The 14,630-nt window shown below is 49.6% G+C and overlaps 1 protein-coding gene across 4 annotated transcripts in view; it reads left to right on the top strand.

Annotated features, from left to right (window-relative positions):
- TPM4 (tropomyosin 4) overlaps positions 1-14,630 on the top strand; it is a 35,532-nt gene that overhangs the window by 16,891 nt on the left and 4,011 nt on the right. For 2 of the 4 annotated variants that reach the window (XM_017952274.3, XM_017952275.3), the window contains 5 exons: positions 2,018-2,135; positions 3,624-3,694; positions 4,648-4,723; positions 8,510-8,572; positions 8,658-8,727. In XM_017952274.3, coding sequence (XP_017807763.1) covers positions 2,018-2,135; positions 3,624-3,694; positions 4,648-4,723; positions 8,510-8,572; positions 8,658-8,727 — 398 coding nt within the window. Of the gene's footprint in view, positions 1-2,017; positions 2,136-3,623; positions 3,695-4,647; positions 4,724-8,509; positions 8,573-8,657; positions 8,728-10,556; positions 11,129-14,630 lie in introns of those variants that run through there. The other 2 variants (XM_003915094.5, XM_003915093.5) reach the window with 2 other exon arrangements.

Here is a 14,630-nt window from a genome sequence, read left to right as displayed (position 1 = left end):
ATCTAGAGTCAGCTTCTTCCACTGGCACTTTCTATGGAGCCTTGGGCAAGTCACTTTGGTCTCTTGGGTGCTACAAGGGGTTTGGGGGCAGTAAATATCCCAGCAAGCTTGCTCACATGCTGAGGGTGAGACCTCATACAGGTAGGGGAGGGCATTTTGAGACTTAGCTGAGAATGGGTGATACCCCATATAGACATATTTATTGGACAGCAAGAAGCATATGGTCTCTGTGCTGAGTGGGAATGATACATAGCAATGACACGTTATCCCAGGCTGGCCTCTTCTTTTCTTTTCTTTTTTTAAATACACAAGGTCTTGGCAGGGTGTGGTGGCTCACGCCTGTAATCCCAGCACTTTGGGAAGCGGGTGGATCGCTTGAGCCCGGGAGTTTGAGACCAGCCTGGACAACATAGTGATACCCCATCTCTATAGAAAAATATTAAAAGTTAGCCAGGCATGGTAGTGCATGCTGGTAGTCCCAGCCACTCAAGGGGCTGAGGTGGGAGAATCACCTGATCCCAGGAAGTTAAGGCTGCATTGAGCTATAACTACACCACTACACTCCAGCCTGGGCAACAGAGTGAGAACCTGTCTCAAGGAAAAAAAAATAAAATACACAGCATCTTGCTCCGTCACTCAGGCTGGAGTGCTGTGGTGCAATCACGACTCACCGGAACCTTGAACTCCTGGGCTCAAGCGATCCTCCTACCTCAGCAACATAGCAAAACCCCCAACTCCACAAAAAAATTATTTTTAGTTTAACCGAGTGTGGTGGTGCACACCTGTAGTCCCAGCTACTCAGGAGGCTGAGGCAACAGGATCGCTTGAGCCTGGGAGGACAAGGCTGCTGTGAACTCTCAGGGGACCACTGCACTCCAGCCTGGGCAACAGAGTGAGATGCTGTCTCTCAAAAGACAAAGAAAGGGGGCACTGACTCTGGAGTCAGACTGCCAAGGGCTGCACCCCAGCTCTAACACTTACCAGCTCTGTAACCTTAAGTTACTTAACCTCTCTCTACGCCTTGGTTGTTTCATTTGTAAAATGTGGATAATGCACCTGCTCCATAGGGCAGTTGTGAAAGTGAAGGCACTTAGAAAAGTGCCTGCTAGTCAGTAAAGATGAAGGGAGGCTGGGCGCGGTGGCTCACACCTGTAATCCCAGCACTCTGGGAGGCCGAGGCGGGCAGATCACTTGAGGTCAGGAATTTAAGACCAGCCTGGCCAACATGGCGAAACCCCCTCTCTACTAAAAATATAAGTTAGCCGGGCATGGTGATGCATGCCTATAGTCCCAGCTACTCTGGAGGCTGAGACAGGAGAATCGCTTGAACCTGTGAGGTGGAGGCTGCAGTGAGCTGAGATCATGCTACTGCACTCCAGCCTGGGTGACAGAGCAAGACTCCATCTCAAAAACAAAAAAAAAACAAGATGAAGGAAATGTGTGCACAGAGTTTTCATCTTCGCACTATGTTACAGTGCTTAGTAGATTTAGAGACTCATTTAGATGAGAGATGGCACCAGGGGTGGTATCTCACGCCTGTAATCCCAACGCTTTGGAAGGCCAAGGCAGTAGGATCACTTGAGCCCAGGCGTTTGCAACCAGCCTGGACAACATAGTGAGACCCCCATCTCGGCAAAAAAAAATTTAAAAAGATAGGCGGGGCACGGTGGCTTGCTCCTGTAATCCTGGCATTTTGGGAGGCCGAGGTAGGCGGGTCATTTGAGGTCAGGAGTTTGAGACCAGCCTGACCAACATGGTGAAACTCCATCTCTACTAAAAATACAAAAATTAGCCAGACATGGTGATGGGTGCCTGTAATTCCAGCTACTCAGGAGGCTGAGGCAGGAGAATCGCTTGAACCCGGGAGTCGGAGGTTGCAATGAGCTGAGATCGTGCCACTGCACTCCAGCCTGGACAACAGAACGAGACTCTGTCTCAAAAAAAAAAAAAAAGATAGATGAGATGAGGGTGGAGGGGTGTGAGTGAACGGCGGTCCTGATGACATTGCTCCTTGCAGAGGAATGAAGGTGATAGAAAACCGGGCCATGAAGGATGAGGAGAAGATGGAAATTCAGGAGATGCAGCTCAAAGAGGCCAAGCACATTGCGGAAGAGGCTGACCGCAAATACGAGGAGGTGAGTGAGGCTGACAGATGGCGCAGCAGCAGGAAGTGGGAGGAAATGCATCTGCTGAGATAGGGAGGATGCCGGGGCCAACGAAAGGAAGCTCTTGGTTAGGTCAGCTGTCCTCCTGCGTGAACATATGTTTGTCCAGAGACAGCCACTTGGCTAGGAAGCTATCTCTCACGATGCCAGAAAGTCCGGCGGACGCTTGTCTAATGTAATGGGAAAACCGAATGATCAGCTCACTTGTGTCGTTAGCTGGGAGTTTTGGCACAGTTGGGCAAAAATGGAGGATTGTGGTCCCAAGCCGTGGAGTTTCAGACCATGCAAGCTCAGGCCCTCCTTTGCCTTCCTCGATGGCTCGGCTCTTCCCTCCTGCCTCTTGTCTGCCTCACTCCTCAGGCCTGAGGAAGAGAATCAGGATTCCCTCCAGGCCCCAGGATAGCTCTTTCAGTTGAAGCGCCAGCAAAAGGCCAGGCATGGTGGCTTGTACCTGTAACCCCAGCACTTCGACCAAGGCGGGAGCATGACCTGAGGCCAGGAGTTTGAGACCAGCCTGGGCAACATAGCGAGACCCCATTTCTAAAAATAATAATAATAATAATTAGCTGGGCGTGGTGGCATGCACCTGTGGTCCCAGCTACTTGGGAGGCTGAGGCAGGAGGATCGCTTGAGCCTGGGAAATCAAGGCTGCAGTGAGCTCCGACCATGCCACTGCTCTCCAGCCTTGGAGACAGAGTATGACCCTGTGTCAAAAACATAAAAAAGAGCTGGGCATGTAGCTCACGCCAGTAATCCCAGCAATTTGGGAGGTTGAGGCAGGCAGATCACCTGAGGTCAGGAGTTCATGACCAGTCTGGCCAACATGGTGAAATCCCGTCTCTACAAAAAATACAAAAATTAGCCAGGCGTGTGGCGCACGCCTGTAAGCCCAGCTATTTGGGAGACTGGGACAGGAGAATCACTTGAACCCAGGAGGCGGAGGTTGCTGTGAGTCAAGATTGCGCCACTGCATTTCAGCCTGGGTGATAGAGCGAGACTCTGTCTCAAAAAAATAAAAAAGAGGCCAGGGGTGGTGGCTCATGCCTGTAATCCCAGCACTCTGGGAGGCCGAGGCAGGTGGATCACGAGGTCAGGAATTCAAGACCAACCTGGCCAATATGGTAAAACCCCGTCTCTACTGAAAATACAAAAATTAGCTGGGCATGGTGGCACGTGCCTGTAGTCCCACCTACTTGGAAGGCTGAGGCAGGAGAATCGCTGGAACCCAGGAGGTGGAGGTTGCAGTGAGCCGAGATTGTGCCACTGCACTCCAGCCTGGGCAGCAGAGGGAGACTGTCCCAAAAAAAAAAAAAAAGACAAGAAAAGAAACACCAGAAAAACCCATGTTGCAGCTGGTCTAGGGATGTGGGTGGGGCATCACTGAGGACTATCTGCAGTGGGTGGGAGAAGACACGGCTGGTGGGGATCAGGCTCAGCTGAGCCTTTCTGTCTCTGCAGGTAGCTCGTAAACTGGTCATCCTGGAGGGTGAGCTGGAGAGGGCAGAGGAGCGTGCGGAGGTGTCTGAACTGTGAGTGGCAGAACAGGACTGAGCGAGGCTGGCTCAGTTCCTGGGAAGGAGTGGGAGGGAGCTGGCTGTGTTGGGAATTGGCTCTGACCGGGGCCTCTGCTGAAGTGGATGGGCGTCGGGGGCTCATGGCTCATCCTTTCTTTCTCTTGGCTTCCATGACAAAGAGAGGTGGTGACTTGTTCTTACTGCCATGGGAAGCGCTGCCCACGTGTTGACTCTTTCTGCAAAGATATGAGGAAATAGGAGTGAGACAGGAGGCAGCAGGGAAGCCCAGAAGTCCCAGAGAGGATATATCAGGGGGCTGTGCAATCTTAACAGAACACTGACCTGCTCCAGAAGGCAGGCTTCCCCCCCAACTCCCCCGTCAGTATGTAAATGCTTTGATCCTACTGTCAGTGTTTGGCTGTGACACATTCCTGGGGGGAAGGTGAGAAGCTTAACCAGAATCCCACAAGCACCGAAAAACAAAACGCCTGTCCTCTTGGCCCCGGGTAAGGAATTCAGCCCCACAGAGCATCCTGGAATGCTGAGAGAGATCTGGTTTCACAAATCCGCTCCGGGCTTCCTTCCCGGAGTGTCCCATGCAAACTCTCATTGCTATCTGCCTGCCTCCTGCCCTCGGTCCCATTCTTAACACCTTCCGGAGTCGGCCTCATCAATCATAGATTTCACAAGTCCTTGTAGCCTCACCCTTGGCAGAAGACCAGAAGTGCTTTCCAAGCCCTCCAAATACTCCTCGGTCGCGCCTCGCCTCTGCCTGGTATGATAAGGCTTTGATAAGCCCATAGTATCGTACTACAGAAAAATCCATTACCATTTTCCCCCCACATTCCTTCTGGGGCCTGCCCCGGGACTGTGTAGGTTTCTCCTTTTGAACATTTATTGTAGGGGCGATTGCTATATTGCCGGCTGTAAGGGAAGATAAGACATAAAAATCCTTTGTCTCTGTGCAGAAAATGTGGTGACCTGGAAGAAGAACTCAAGAATGTTACTAACAACCTGAAATCTCTGGAGGCTGCGTCTGAAAAGGTTGGTGGTTGGCTTGAGCCGGAGGGTGGCTTGCTGGACTCGGTTCTTTTCTTTCCCCCGGAGGGATACAGGAGCCTATCAGGGTATTCGGAATCTGACTTTTCTTTAACAATAGCATAGGTGCCTGGCAGCCAGGGATTCTCCCCTACAGAAAGAGCTGGATTTCTCCTGCACACTCTTGGGTCCTCTTCCATGGGGTCTGAGCACCATCTTTGATCTCCATCTCAGGAGGATAGAGATAGAACATGAGGCTCCTCTTAGCGAGATCTGAGCATTGTCGTATAAATACAGAGTCTCCCTCTCACCCGATTCCCCTGGTTCCTCCAGAAATACCATCTCAAAGGTATAGCAATGATCAGAGGTGGAATTGGGCTTTTTAGGTTGAAACAGCACCCAAAGCCATCGCTACGTGGCAGCTACATTGGGAACAAAGGACATACTTCCATGGCCAAACCCCACTGAATTCCCCAGCCTCTTCTCTTCCTCATTGTTGCTCCTGCTTTTGCAGTTTCACAGGCATTCTTTGTTCTCCCATCACCTCCACTCCCCCGCTTTTTTTTTTTTTTTTGAGACAGAGTCTCGCTCTGTTGCCCAGGCTGGAATTCAGTGGCATGATAGTAGTTTATTGCAGCCTTGAACTCCTGGGCTCAAGCCATCCTCCCACCACAACCACCACCTGCTATTCACTCAGCTGGGTGTGGCTTTCCTTTTGCCTGACAAACCCCTATTCAGCCTTTTTTTTTTTTTTTTTTTTTTTAGATAGGCTCTCACTCTTGTCACCCAGGCTGGAGTGAAGTGGTATGATCTCGGCTCACTCCAGCCTTCGACCCCCGAGTTCAAGCAATTTTCCTACCTCAGCCTCCCGAGTAGCTGGGATTACAGGCGTGGATCACCACGCCCAGCTAATTTTTATAATTTTTGGTAGACACAAGGTTTCACCATGTTGGCCAGGCTGGTCTCGAACTCCTGATCTCAAGTGATCTGCCTGCCTCGGCCTTCCAAAGTGCTGGGATTACAGGCGTGACCCATTGCACCCGGCCTAGAGATGAGATCTTGGTCTGTTGCCCAGGTTGGAGTGTAGTGGCGTGATCATAGCTCACTGCAGGCCCTAAACTCCTGGGCTTAAATAATCCTATCACCTCAGCTGAGTAGCTAGGACTTGCAGGCATGTGCCACTACTCCAAAACTGTATTTTTTTTCTTTTTTTTTTTGTAGAGCGCAGTCTGTGTTGCCCAGGCTGATCTTAAACTCCTGACCTCAAGTGATCCTCCCACCTCAACCTCCCAAAGTGCTGGGATTACAGGCGTGGGCCACCGAGCCTGGCTAATTTTTCTAATTTTTTGGTAGAGACGAGGTTTCATCATGTTGGCCAGGCTGGTCTTGAACTCCTGGCCTCAAGTGATCCTCCCACCTCGGCCTCCCAAAGTGCTGGGATTACAGGCGTGGGCCGCCGAGCCTGGCCTCCTGTTCATCCTTTGCGCTTCTGCTTAAACATCACTTCTGAGAGGCCTTCTCTGATTTCTCATCTAGGTTAGGTATTTCTCTGCTGTGTAGCCCTGTCTATACTTTTCCTGGCATTATGATTTCTTACATTTACTATAATTACTCCATTAATTGCATGCCTTCCTTGCTAGATTATAAGTTGTAAGGACCGGAACCAAGTCGTCTTGTTCAGAGTTGTGTCCCTAGTACTAGCATTGTGTCTGGCATATATCTGTAGAGTGTGTGTGTGTGTGTGTGTGTGTGTGTGTAATTTTTTTTTTTTTTTTTAGTAGAGACGGTGTTTTACCATGTTGCCCAGGCTGATCTCAAACTCCTGGCCTCAAATGATCCACCTGCCTCTCTCTCCCATATATGCCAGCCCTGACATATATCTGATACTGGGATGTATAAAGAATGAATGCAGTTGGTGTGTGTGTGCCAAACACTGCCCTGGGCTAGGGGGATAGACGTGACACCACTGACGTGGCATCTGCTTTTTTTTTTTTTTTTTTTTTGACACGGAGCCTTGCTCTGTCACCCAGGCTGGAGTACAGAGGCGCAATCTTGGCCCACTGCAACCTCTACCTCCTAGGCTCAAGCACTTCTACCGCCTCCACCTCCTGAGTAACTGGGAATACAGGTGCACACCACCACGCCTGACTAATTTTTGTATTTTTAGTAGAGACGGGGTCTCGCCATGTTGGCCAGGCTGGTCTCAAACTCCTGACCTCAAGTGATCCACCCACCTCGGCCTCCCAAAGTGCTGGGATTACAGGCGTGAGCCACTGCGCCCGGCCTGGCATCTGCTCTTGAAGAGCTCATAGTTTAGTCTAGTGGAAGGGATTGGCAAAGTCACACAGTGCTTTGGGAATACAATAGAGGGACCTTGGTAGATTGTGAACGGTGTCACCAAGGAGGCAGCATTTAAAACAGCTGTAGGTCCAGCATGGTGGCTCATGCCTGTAATCCCAGCACTTTAGGAAGCCAAGGCGGGAGGATAGCTTGGGCTCAGAAGTTCGAGACCAGCCTGGGCAACGTGGCAAGACCTCGTCTCTACTAAAAATACAAAAATTAGCTGGGCATAGTGGCGCATGCCTGTGATCCCAGCTACTCGGGAGGCTGAGGTGAGAGGATCACTGGAGCCTGGAGGGCAGAGGTTGCAGTGAGCCAGGATTGCCGCACTGCACTCCAGAGTCAGGCTTCAGTCATGACTTGATCACTTAATAGCCATATGACCTTAGGCAAAATAGTAACTTCACCTTTCTGCGACCCTTTCCTCTCCTATAAAATGGGATTACAGATACCAGGCTGTGATGCCATTGACTGTGTCTGGACCCTGGTAAGCAGCTAATAATGTTAGTTATTCAGAGGCCGAGGCAGGCCAATCACCTGAGGTCAGGAGTTCAAGACCAGCCTGGCTGGCCGTCATGGCGAAACCCTGTCTCTACTAAAAATAACAAAAATTAGCTGGGAATGGTGGTGGGTGCCTGTAGGCCCAGCTACTTGGGAGGCTGAGTCAGGGGAATTGCTTGAGCCCAGGAGGTGGAAGTTGCAAGTCACAGTGAGCCGAGATCATACCACGGCACTCCAGCCTGAGTGACAGAGCAAGACTGTCTGAAAAAAAGAAAAGTATAATTTCTGATAGGTCGTCATGGGGAGGGGAACATTCCGTGCTAAGAGGCACATTCATGGACAGGGACTGGGACTCAGGAGTCCACAGATGATGATCAGAGAGTGCCTGTCACCCTAGGGAAGGTGGTGGAGAACGGGGTTAGAAATACAGAGGGGGCTTTGAGTAACACAGATTTCCAGTTATCTCCCTTTTTTCGCCATACTTTTTATCTCGAGTTATCAGTTCAGTCCCTCTGATCAATACCATCCTAGAGGACTCTCCCCCACATTCTCCGCATTTCATACATACTTCTGCTGGGGAAAGGTGCCTGCCTCTACTCTGCCTACCTCTTTTTTTTTTTTTCTTTTTGAGATGGAATCTCGCTCTGTCGTCCAGGCTGGAGTGCAGTGGCACCATATGGGCTCACTACAGCCTCCACCCCCTAGGTTTAAGCAATTCTCATGCCTTAGCCTCCCGAGTAGCTGGGATGACAGGCGTCCACCACCACACCCAGCTAATTTTTGTATTTTTAGTAAAGACAGGGCTTCGCCATGTTGGCCAGGCTGGTCTTGAACTCCTGACCTTGTGATCCACCAGCCTCAGGCTCCCAAAGTGCTGGGAATCCAGGCATAAGCCACCATGCCCGGCCGGGCCCTCCTTTTCTTAAAGCGGTGTTTTGGTTTTTCCCACAGTATTCTGAAAAGGAGGACAAATATGAAGAAGAAATTAAACTTCTGTCTGACAAACTGAAAGAGGTGAGTGTGGTTGCTTCCCGCGAGCTCTGGTTTCTCCTGCGGCTGGTCATGAAGCCATGATAGTAACTCCTTTCTTCTTACCTAGGCTGAGACCCGTGCTGAATTTGCAGAGAGAACGGTTGCAAAACTGGAAAAGACAATTGATGACCTGGAAGGTATGAGGTTACCATCTAAATGTTTGCCCTGCCCTGCCTCCCACTCTGGGACACATCCACAGACAGTTGGGGAATGTTTGTGGAGGGGTTGGGTTGGGCCTTGTTTGCCTTAGGAAAGTAAAGCGTGTAGTGATGTCATATCTGGATGTCTTGGAACTCTGGAATAGGATAATGCAAATCATTCAAGGCTTGAATTGCCACTTTTTTTTTTTTTTTCTTGAGACGGAGTCTGGCTCTGTCGCCCAGGCTGGATGGAGTGCAGTGGCGCCATCTCGGCTCACTGCAACCTCTGCCTCCTGGGTTCAAGCAATTCCCCTGCCTCAGCCTCCCGGGTAGCTGGGACTACAGGCACGTGCCGCCACGCCCGGCTCATTGAATTGCCACTTTCAGGAGGTAAAATATGTCTGCTTAGTCCCATGAGCAAGTACAGAGAAACAAGTATGGCTCTCTCTGATTAAAAAAAGATTAATAATCAATAAAAACTCTCAGGCCGGGCGCAGTGGCTCAAGTCTGTAATCCCAGCACTTTGGGAGGCCGAGGTGGACGGATCACTTGAGATCAGGAGTTTGAGACTAACCTGGCCAACATTCTATCAAAAATATAAAATATTAGCTGGGCGTGGTGGCAGGCGCCTGTAATCCCAGCTACTCGGGAGGCTGAGGCAGGGAGAATCACTTGAACCCGGGAGGCGGAGGTTGCACTGAGTCAAGATCGCGCCACTGCACTCCAGCCTGGGCGACAGAGCCAGACTCCGTCTCAAAAAAAAAAAGAAAAATCTTCACAATTTCCTTCTGTTTGCTCATTTCTGATAGATGCCTTGCATTTTTTTTTTTTTTTTTACATGCCTTGCATTTTTGCAGCTCTGTCCCAAGGAGCTCAAAGCTTGTCACAGTATTTAAAAAGAAAAAAAAAAAACAACAGAAATATGGGAAATATAGGAACTGCAATAAAGACTCTAATGCAAGTCTGGGGCCTACATCTCCCAGAATTTCTTCAACAGTTCCAATGTTAGGCCGGGCGCGGTGGCTCAAGCCTGTAATCCCAGCACTTTGGGAGGCCGAGACGGGCGGATCACGAGGTCAGGAGATCGAGACCATCCTGGCTAACACGGTGAAACCCCGTCTCTACTAAAAATACAAAAAAATAAGCCGGGCGACGTGGCGGGCGCCTGTAGTCCCAGCTGCTCGGGAGGCTGAGGCAGGAGAATTGCGGGAACCCGGGAGGCGGAGCTTGCAGTGAGCAGAGATCTGGCCACTGCACTCCAGCCTGGGCGACAGAGCGAGACTCCGTCTCAAAAAAAAAAAAAAAAAAAAAAGAGTTCCAATGTTTAACATTCAGTCACAGAAATTCCAGATTCTCAGGGTTCAAATGGAATCTTCCAAACTGCTCATCCCACCCAGAAAGGACACATTCTTCAGACCATGTGTTCCAATGTTTTTTTGGGGAAGTGAGGTTCCCATATAAGGGAAAATGCCCCATTCCAAAATACGACCTTTGGACAGGGTGACGTCATTGGAAATCTGAAATAAACTGGGGGGTGGGGACTGGTGGGGGGAAACTCCATCACTTCTGGTTACCACTTTTTTGAAGCTTCATTGTGGCTGATCCCCCTGCAGAACCTCAAACCACTTAGAACTCACTCCATACATCTTTGGTTTTCTTCATCTGTTTCACATGGAACACGACTTTCTCCTAGTCTGTGCTTTGTTCGCTCACATTTTTTTTTTCTTCCTCCTGCGGTTCATCTGTGGCACTCCATTCCGACCCTTGCCTTCTGTCCCCTGTACTTCTTCTTCTGAACTGTCTCCCCGGGGACCTCCGCCCTCTAGATGAGTTATACGCTCAGAAGCTCAAGTACAAAGCTATCAGCGAGGAACTGGACCACGCTCTCAACGACATGACCTCTCTCTGAGAGGCAGCCAGGTCGCTGCCCTCTGTTCTTCTGACGTGGTGCCTCCTATGGCCCTGTGGGCTTCTAGGAGCTCCGGTGGCTAGGAGCTCCGGTGGCCTGCCTCCTGGTTTAAACGTCAGAGCCTTCTTCTGATGTGTCTGTGACTCTACGACCGAAATAAAGACGGGCAGTCCTCCTCTTCACACCCCCTCATTCTCATTTTCTCCACTTGCCGCCTTTGAGCTGTAGCTGTGTGCCCTTAACCATAGCCTGAAACAAAAAGTGGGTGGTCAGCCTCTCTCACTCACAAATGAAAAGCTTATTACAAAAAGAAAATTATGCCTACAGGATGCTTTTCTGAAGACGTGTGAAAACAAAAGCGAGCTAGGCATGTGTTCTCAGATATCGCTGTTAGCTAACAGTATCTGCATGCCAGTAGTTTTTTTGTTTGGTTTTGTTTTTTTTTGTTTCGAGACAGGGTCTCGCTTTGTCACCCTGGCTGGAGTGCAGTGGCACCACCATAGTTCACTGCAACCTCCACCTATAGGGCTAAAGCTATCCTCCCACCTCGACCTCCCAAGTAGCTGGGACTACAGGTGTGCACCACCACACAAGGCTAATTTTTGTACTTTTTTGTAGAAGCGGGAAGGTCTCGCTATGTTGCCCAGGCTGGTCTCGAACTCCTGGGCTCAGGCAATCTGCCCACCTCCCCCTCCCAGTGTGCTGCAATTACAGGCATGAGCCACCGCGCCCAGCCCCAGTGACTTTTCCTTAAATAGAAATTGTTGTGAATGGAGACTCATCCTTATAAACCGCTTAGGCAGCTTAAGAGTCAAAAGGGATTTGGAAAAACGAACAATCCTGTGTTGAAAATGAGGCTTCCCTTGAATGGGGCTTGAGCTACAGATTCAAATAGCGGCAATGACATTTTGATCTCCATTTCCTCCTTTTCTTGTGTCTTTTCTCTGTGTTACACTGTGAGGGTAGTTACTGGAGCTTCCCGTAGCTTTGTTCTTCACTGTTCATCTAGCTCCCAGTCCTGGGAGGAAGTTCACCCCCACGCCCTGCCCTTAGAAAACTGACTGTACAAGGAGGGAACGGGCCTCCCATGAACAGGGAAAGTGTTGTGACATCAGAATAAGTGAATTTAGAATTATTTCCCGAATTCCAAAACTGCCTGAGACACTAACATCAATCTTCCTTCATATTTGAGTGAGTTATAACAGGAACCTTGCTTTAGTTTAGAATAGCTCTTAAGGTTGACCTGTGGGTATTAAAAGGTCATACTTTTTCCTACGTGAGGGTTATGGAGAAAACAAGGTCACGCTTTTTTTTTTTTTTTGAGACAGTGTCTTACTCTGTTGCCCATGCTGGAGTGCAGTGGTGCCATCTTGGCTCACTGCAACCTCCGCCTCCTGGGTTCAAGTGATTCTCATGTCTCAGCCTCCCGAGTAGCTGGGATTACAGTCGCACACCACCACACTCAGCTAAGTTTTGTACTTTCAGTAGAGATGGTGTTTCACCATGTTGGCTAGGCTGGTCTCAAACTCCTGGCCTCAGCTGATCCACCCACCTCAGCTTCCCAAAGTGCTAGGATTACAGGTGTGAGCCACTGTGCCTGGCCCAGGCTATGCTTTGCTTTTTTTTTTTCTTTTTTTTTTTTTTTTTTTTGAGACGGGGGTTTCACCCTTGTTGCCCAGGCTAGAGTGTAGTGGCACCATCTCTGCTCACTGCAACCTCCGCCTCCTGGGTTCAAGTGATTCTCTCCTTCCTCAGCCTCCCAAGTAGCTGGGATTACAGGCATGCGCCACCACGCCTGGCTAATTTTGTATTTTCAGTAGAGATGGGGTTTCACCATGTTGGCCAGGCTGGTTTCGAATCCCTGACCTCAGGTGATCCACCCACCTCGGCCTCCCAAAGTGCTGGGATTACAGGCTTGAGCTACTGCGCCCAGCCCAGGCTATGCTTTTCTAATGATCGAAAACACAGCAATTTATCAAAGATGATCCAAATTTCAAAGAGTCCATCCAGTTCTCCCCTGCATCCTACCACCTCAAATTATCACAGATAATTGACATTTAGATGTCCAAGCCACATCTTCCAGACTACCCCTTGAACCTGGAAATAGCATGAAAATCTCCAACTAGACCCTGAATTCTCAGTATCCATTGTTATTCCTCATCCTTTTTTTTTTTTTTTTTTTTCGTACAGGCGGGAAGCTCTGACCCCATTACTCTCTCTATTCATTCATTCCTCCAAAATGCACCTCCCCTAAACTACCTACACCTTTCCACCCTCAGCCTCTCACTGCTCCTGACTGCCATCCATCCTGAACTTCTGCAAAAACCATTCCCCTCACACACTGCCATATATATGCCCTTGGAAAGATTACAGACTGTGTAGGGGGCTGGTTTTTGTTTGGAGTCTGTGTATTTGTCCCTGGAATTTTTCCAGACATTTCTGAACTCCACCCTTTAAAGTAACTATGCAGCCTGTCTATCCAGTTAGTCTACCTAACTAAGCACATAAGTGGAATTTCAGAGATTAATGCTATGGCCAGGCGCGGTGGCTCACGCCTATAATCCCAACGCTTTGGGAGGCCAAGGCGGGCAGGTCACTTGAGGTCAGGAGTTCGGGACCAACCTGGTCAACATGGTAAAACCCTGTGTCTACTAAAAATGCAAAAATTAGCCGGGCGTGGTTGTGGGGGCCTGAAATCCCAGCTACTCGGGAGGCCGAGGTAGGAGAATCAATCGCTTGAACCTGGGAGGCGGAGGTTTCAGTGAGCCGAGATTGTATTATTGTACTCCAGCCTGGGCGACAGAGTGAGACTCCGCCTCAAACAAACAAACAAAAAAAGAGATTAGTGCTATGGAGGTCTACACTATCTGTTGATAGTCTGTGAGCCTTGTCAATGATTCTCAAGGGCAGTTAACACTTTCAGGGAAAGTCATTTTATCTCAGACCTAATAACAAAATAGATGCTAGAGCATCCAAGTGACAAGATGAAGCAAAGTCAGGATTTGTAGTCAAGAGACCAGGGTTTAAGGCCCGGTGCAGTGGCTCACACCTGTAATCCCAGCACTTTGGGAGGCCAAGGCAGACGGATCACTTGAGCTCGGGAGTTTGAGACCAACCTGGGCAACATGGCAAGACCCTGTCTCTGAAATTATTCATAATAATATTTTATTTAAAATTTTTGGGTGCTTTCTCCTGTCACCCAGGCTGGAGTGCAGTGGCGGATCTCAGCTCACTGCGGCTCCTCCTCTTTCCCGGGTTCCGCGCCGGTCTCCGCAAGCCTCCCCAGTAGCTGGGACTACAGGCACCAGCCCGCCAGCCCGGCTAGTTTTGTACTTTTTGATGGAGGCGGGGGTTTCACCGTGTGCCGGATGGTCACGATCTCCTGACCTCGCCGAATCCGCCCGTCGGCCTCCCAAAGTGCTGGATTACAGGCTTGAGCCACGGCGCCCGGTAAAATTTTTTGAATTAAAAAAAGAAAATAAAGAGACCAGGTTTGTCACAGCTCTGCTGCTTTAACCATGCCAACGTGAACAAGCTGCTTAGCTTTTCCACAAAATAAAGGTGATATCTCTGTTACGAGGATTAAATGAGATAATAGAGAAACTGGCTCATGACAACATAGTCAGCATTCAATTAACTTCTACTCACCCAGACTGGATAGACCCAAGTCACTGATCTGTCTGATGGAATCATCCCAGGTCATAGTCACTTGACTGTGTGTGTGTGTGTGTGTGTGTGTGTGTGTGTGTGTGTGTGTGAGAGATGGAGTCCCACTCTGTCGCCCAGGCTGGAGTGCAGTGGTGCAATCTTGGCTCACTGCAACCTCCACCTCCCGGGTTCAAGTGATTCTCCTGCCTCAGCCTCCCAAGTAGCTGGGATTACAGGTGTGCACCACCACACCCAACTAATTTTTTGTGTTTTTAGTAGAGATGGAGTTTTGCCATGTTGGCCAGGCTGGTCTCAAACTCCTTGCATCAGGTAATCCATGGTG

Source organism: Papio anubis, chromosome 20, assembly GCF_008728515.1.
Source record: "Papio anubis isolate 15944 chromosome 20, Panubis1.0, whole genome shotgun sequence".
In the NCBI taxonomy this organism is placed as follows: domain Eukaryota; kingdom Metazoa; phylum Chordata; class Mammalia; order Primates; family Cercopithecidae; genus Papio; species Papio anubis.
The sequence above is the reverse complement of the archived record's forward strand: the minus strand, read 5'-3'. Positions and strand labels throughout refer to the sequence as shown.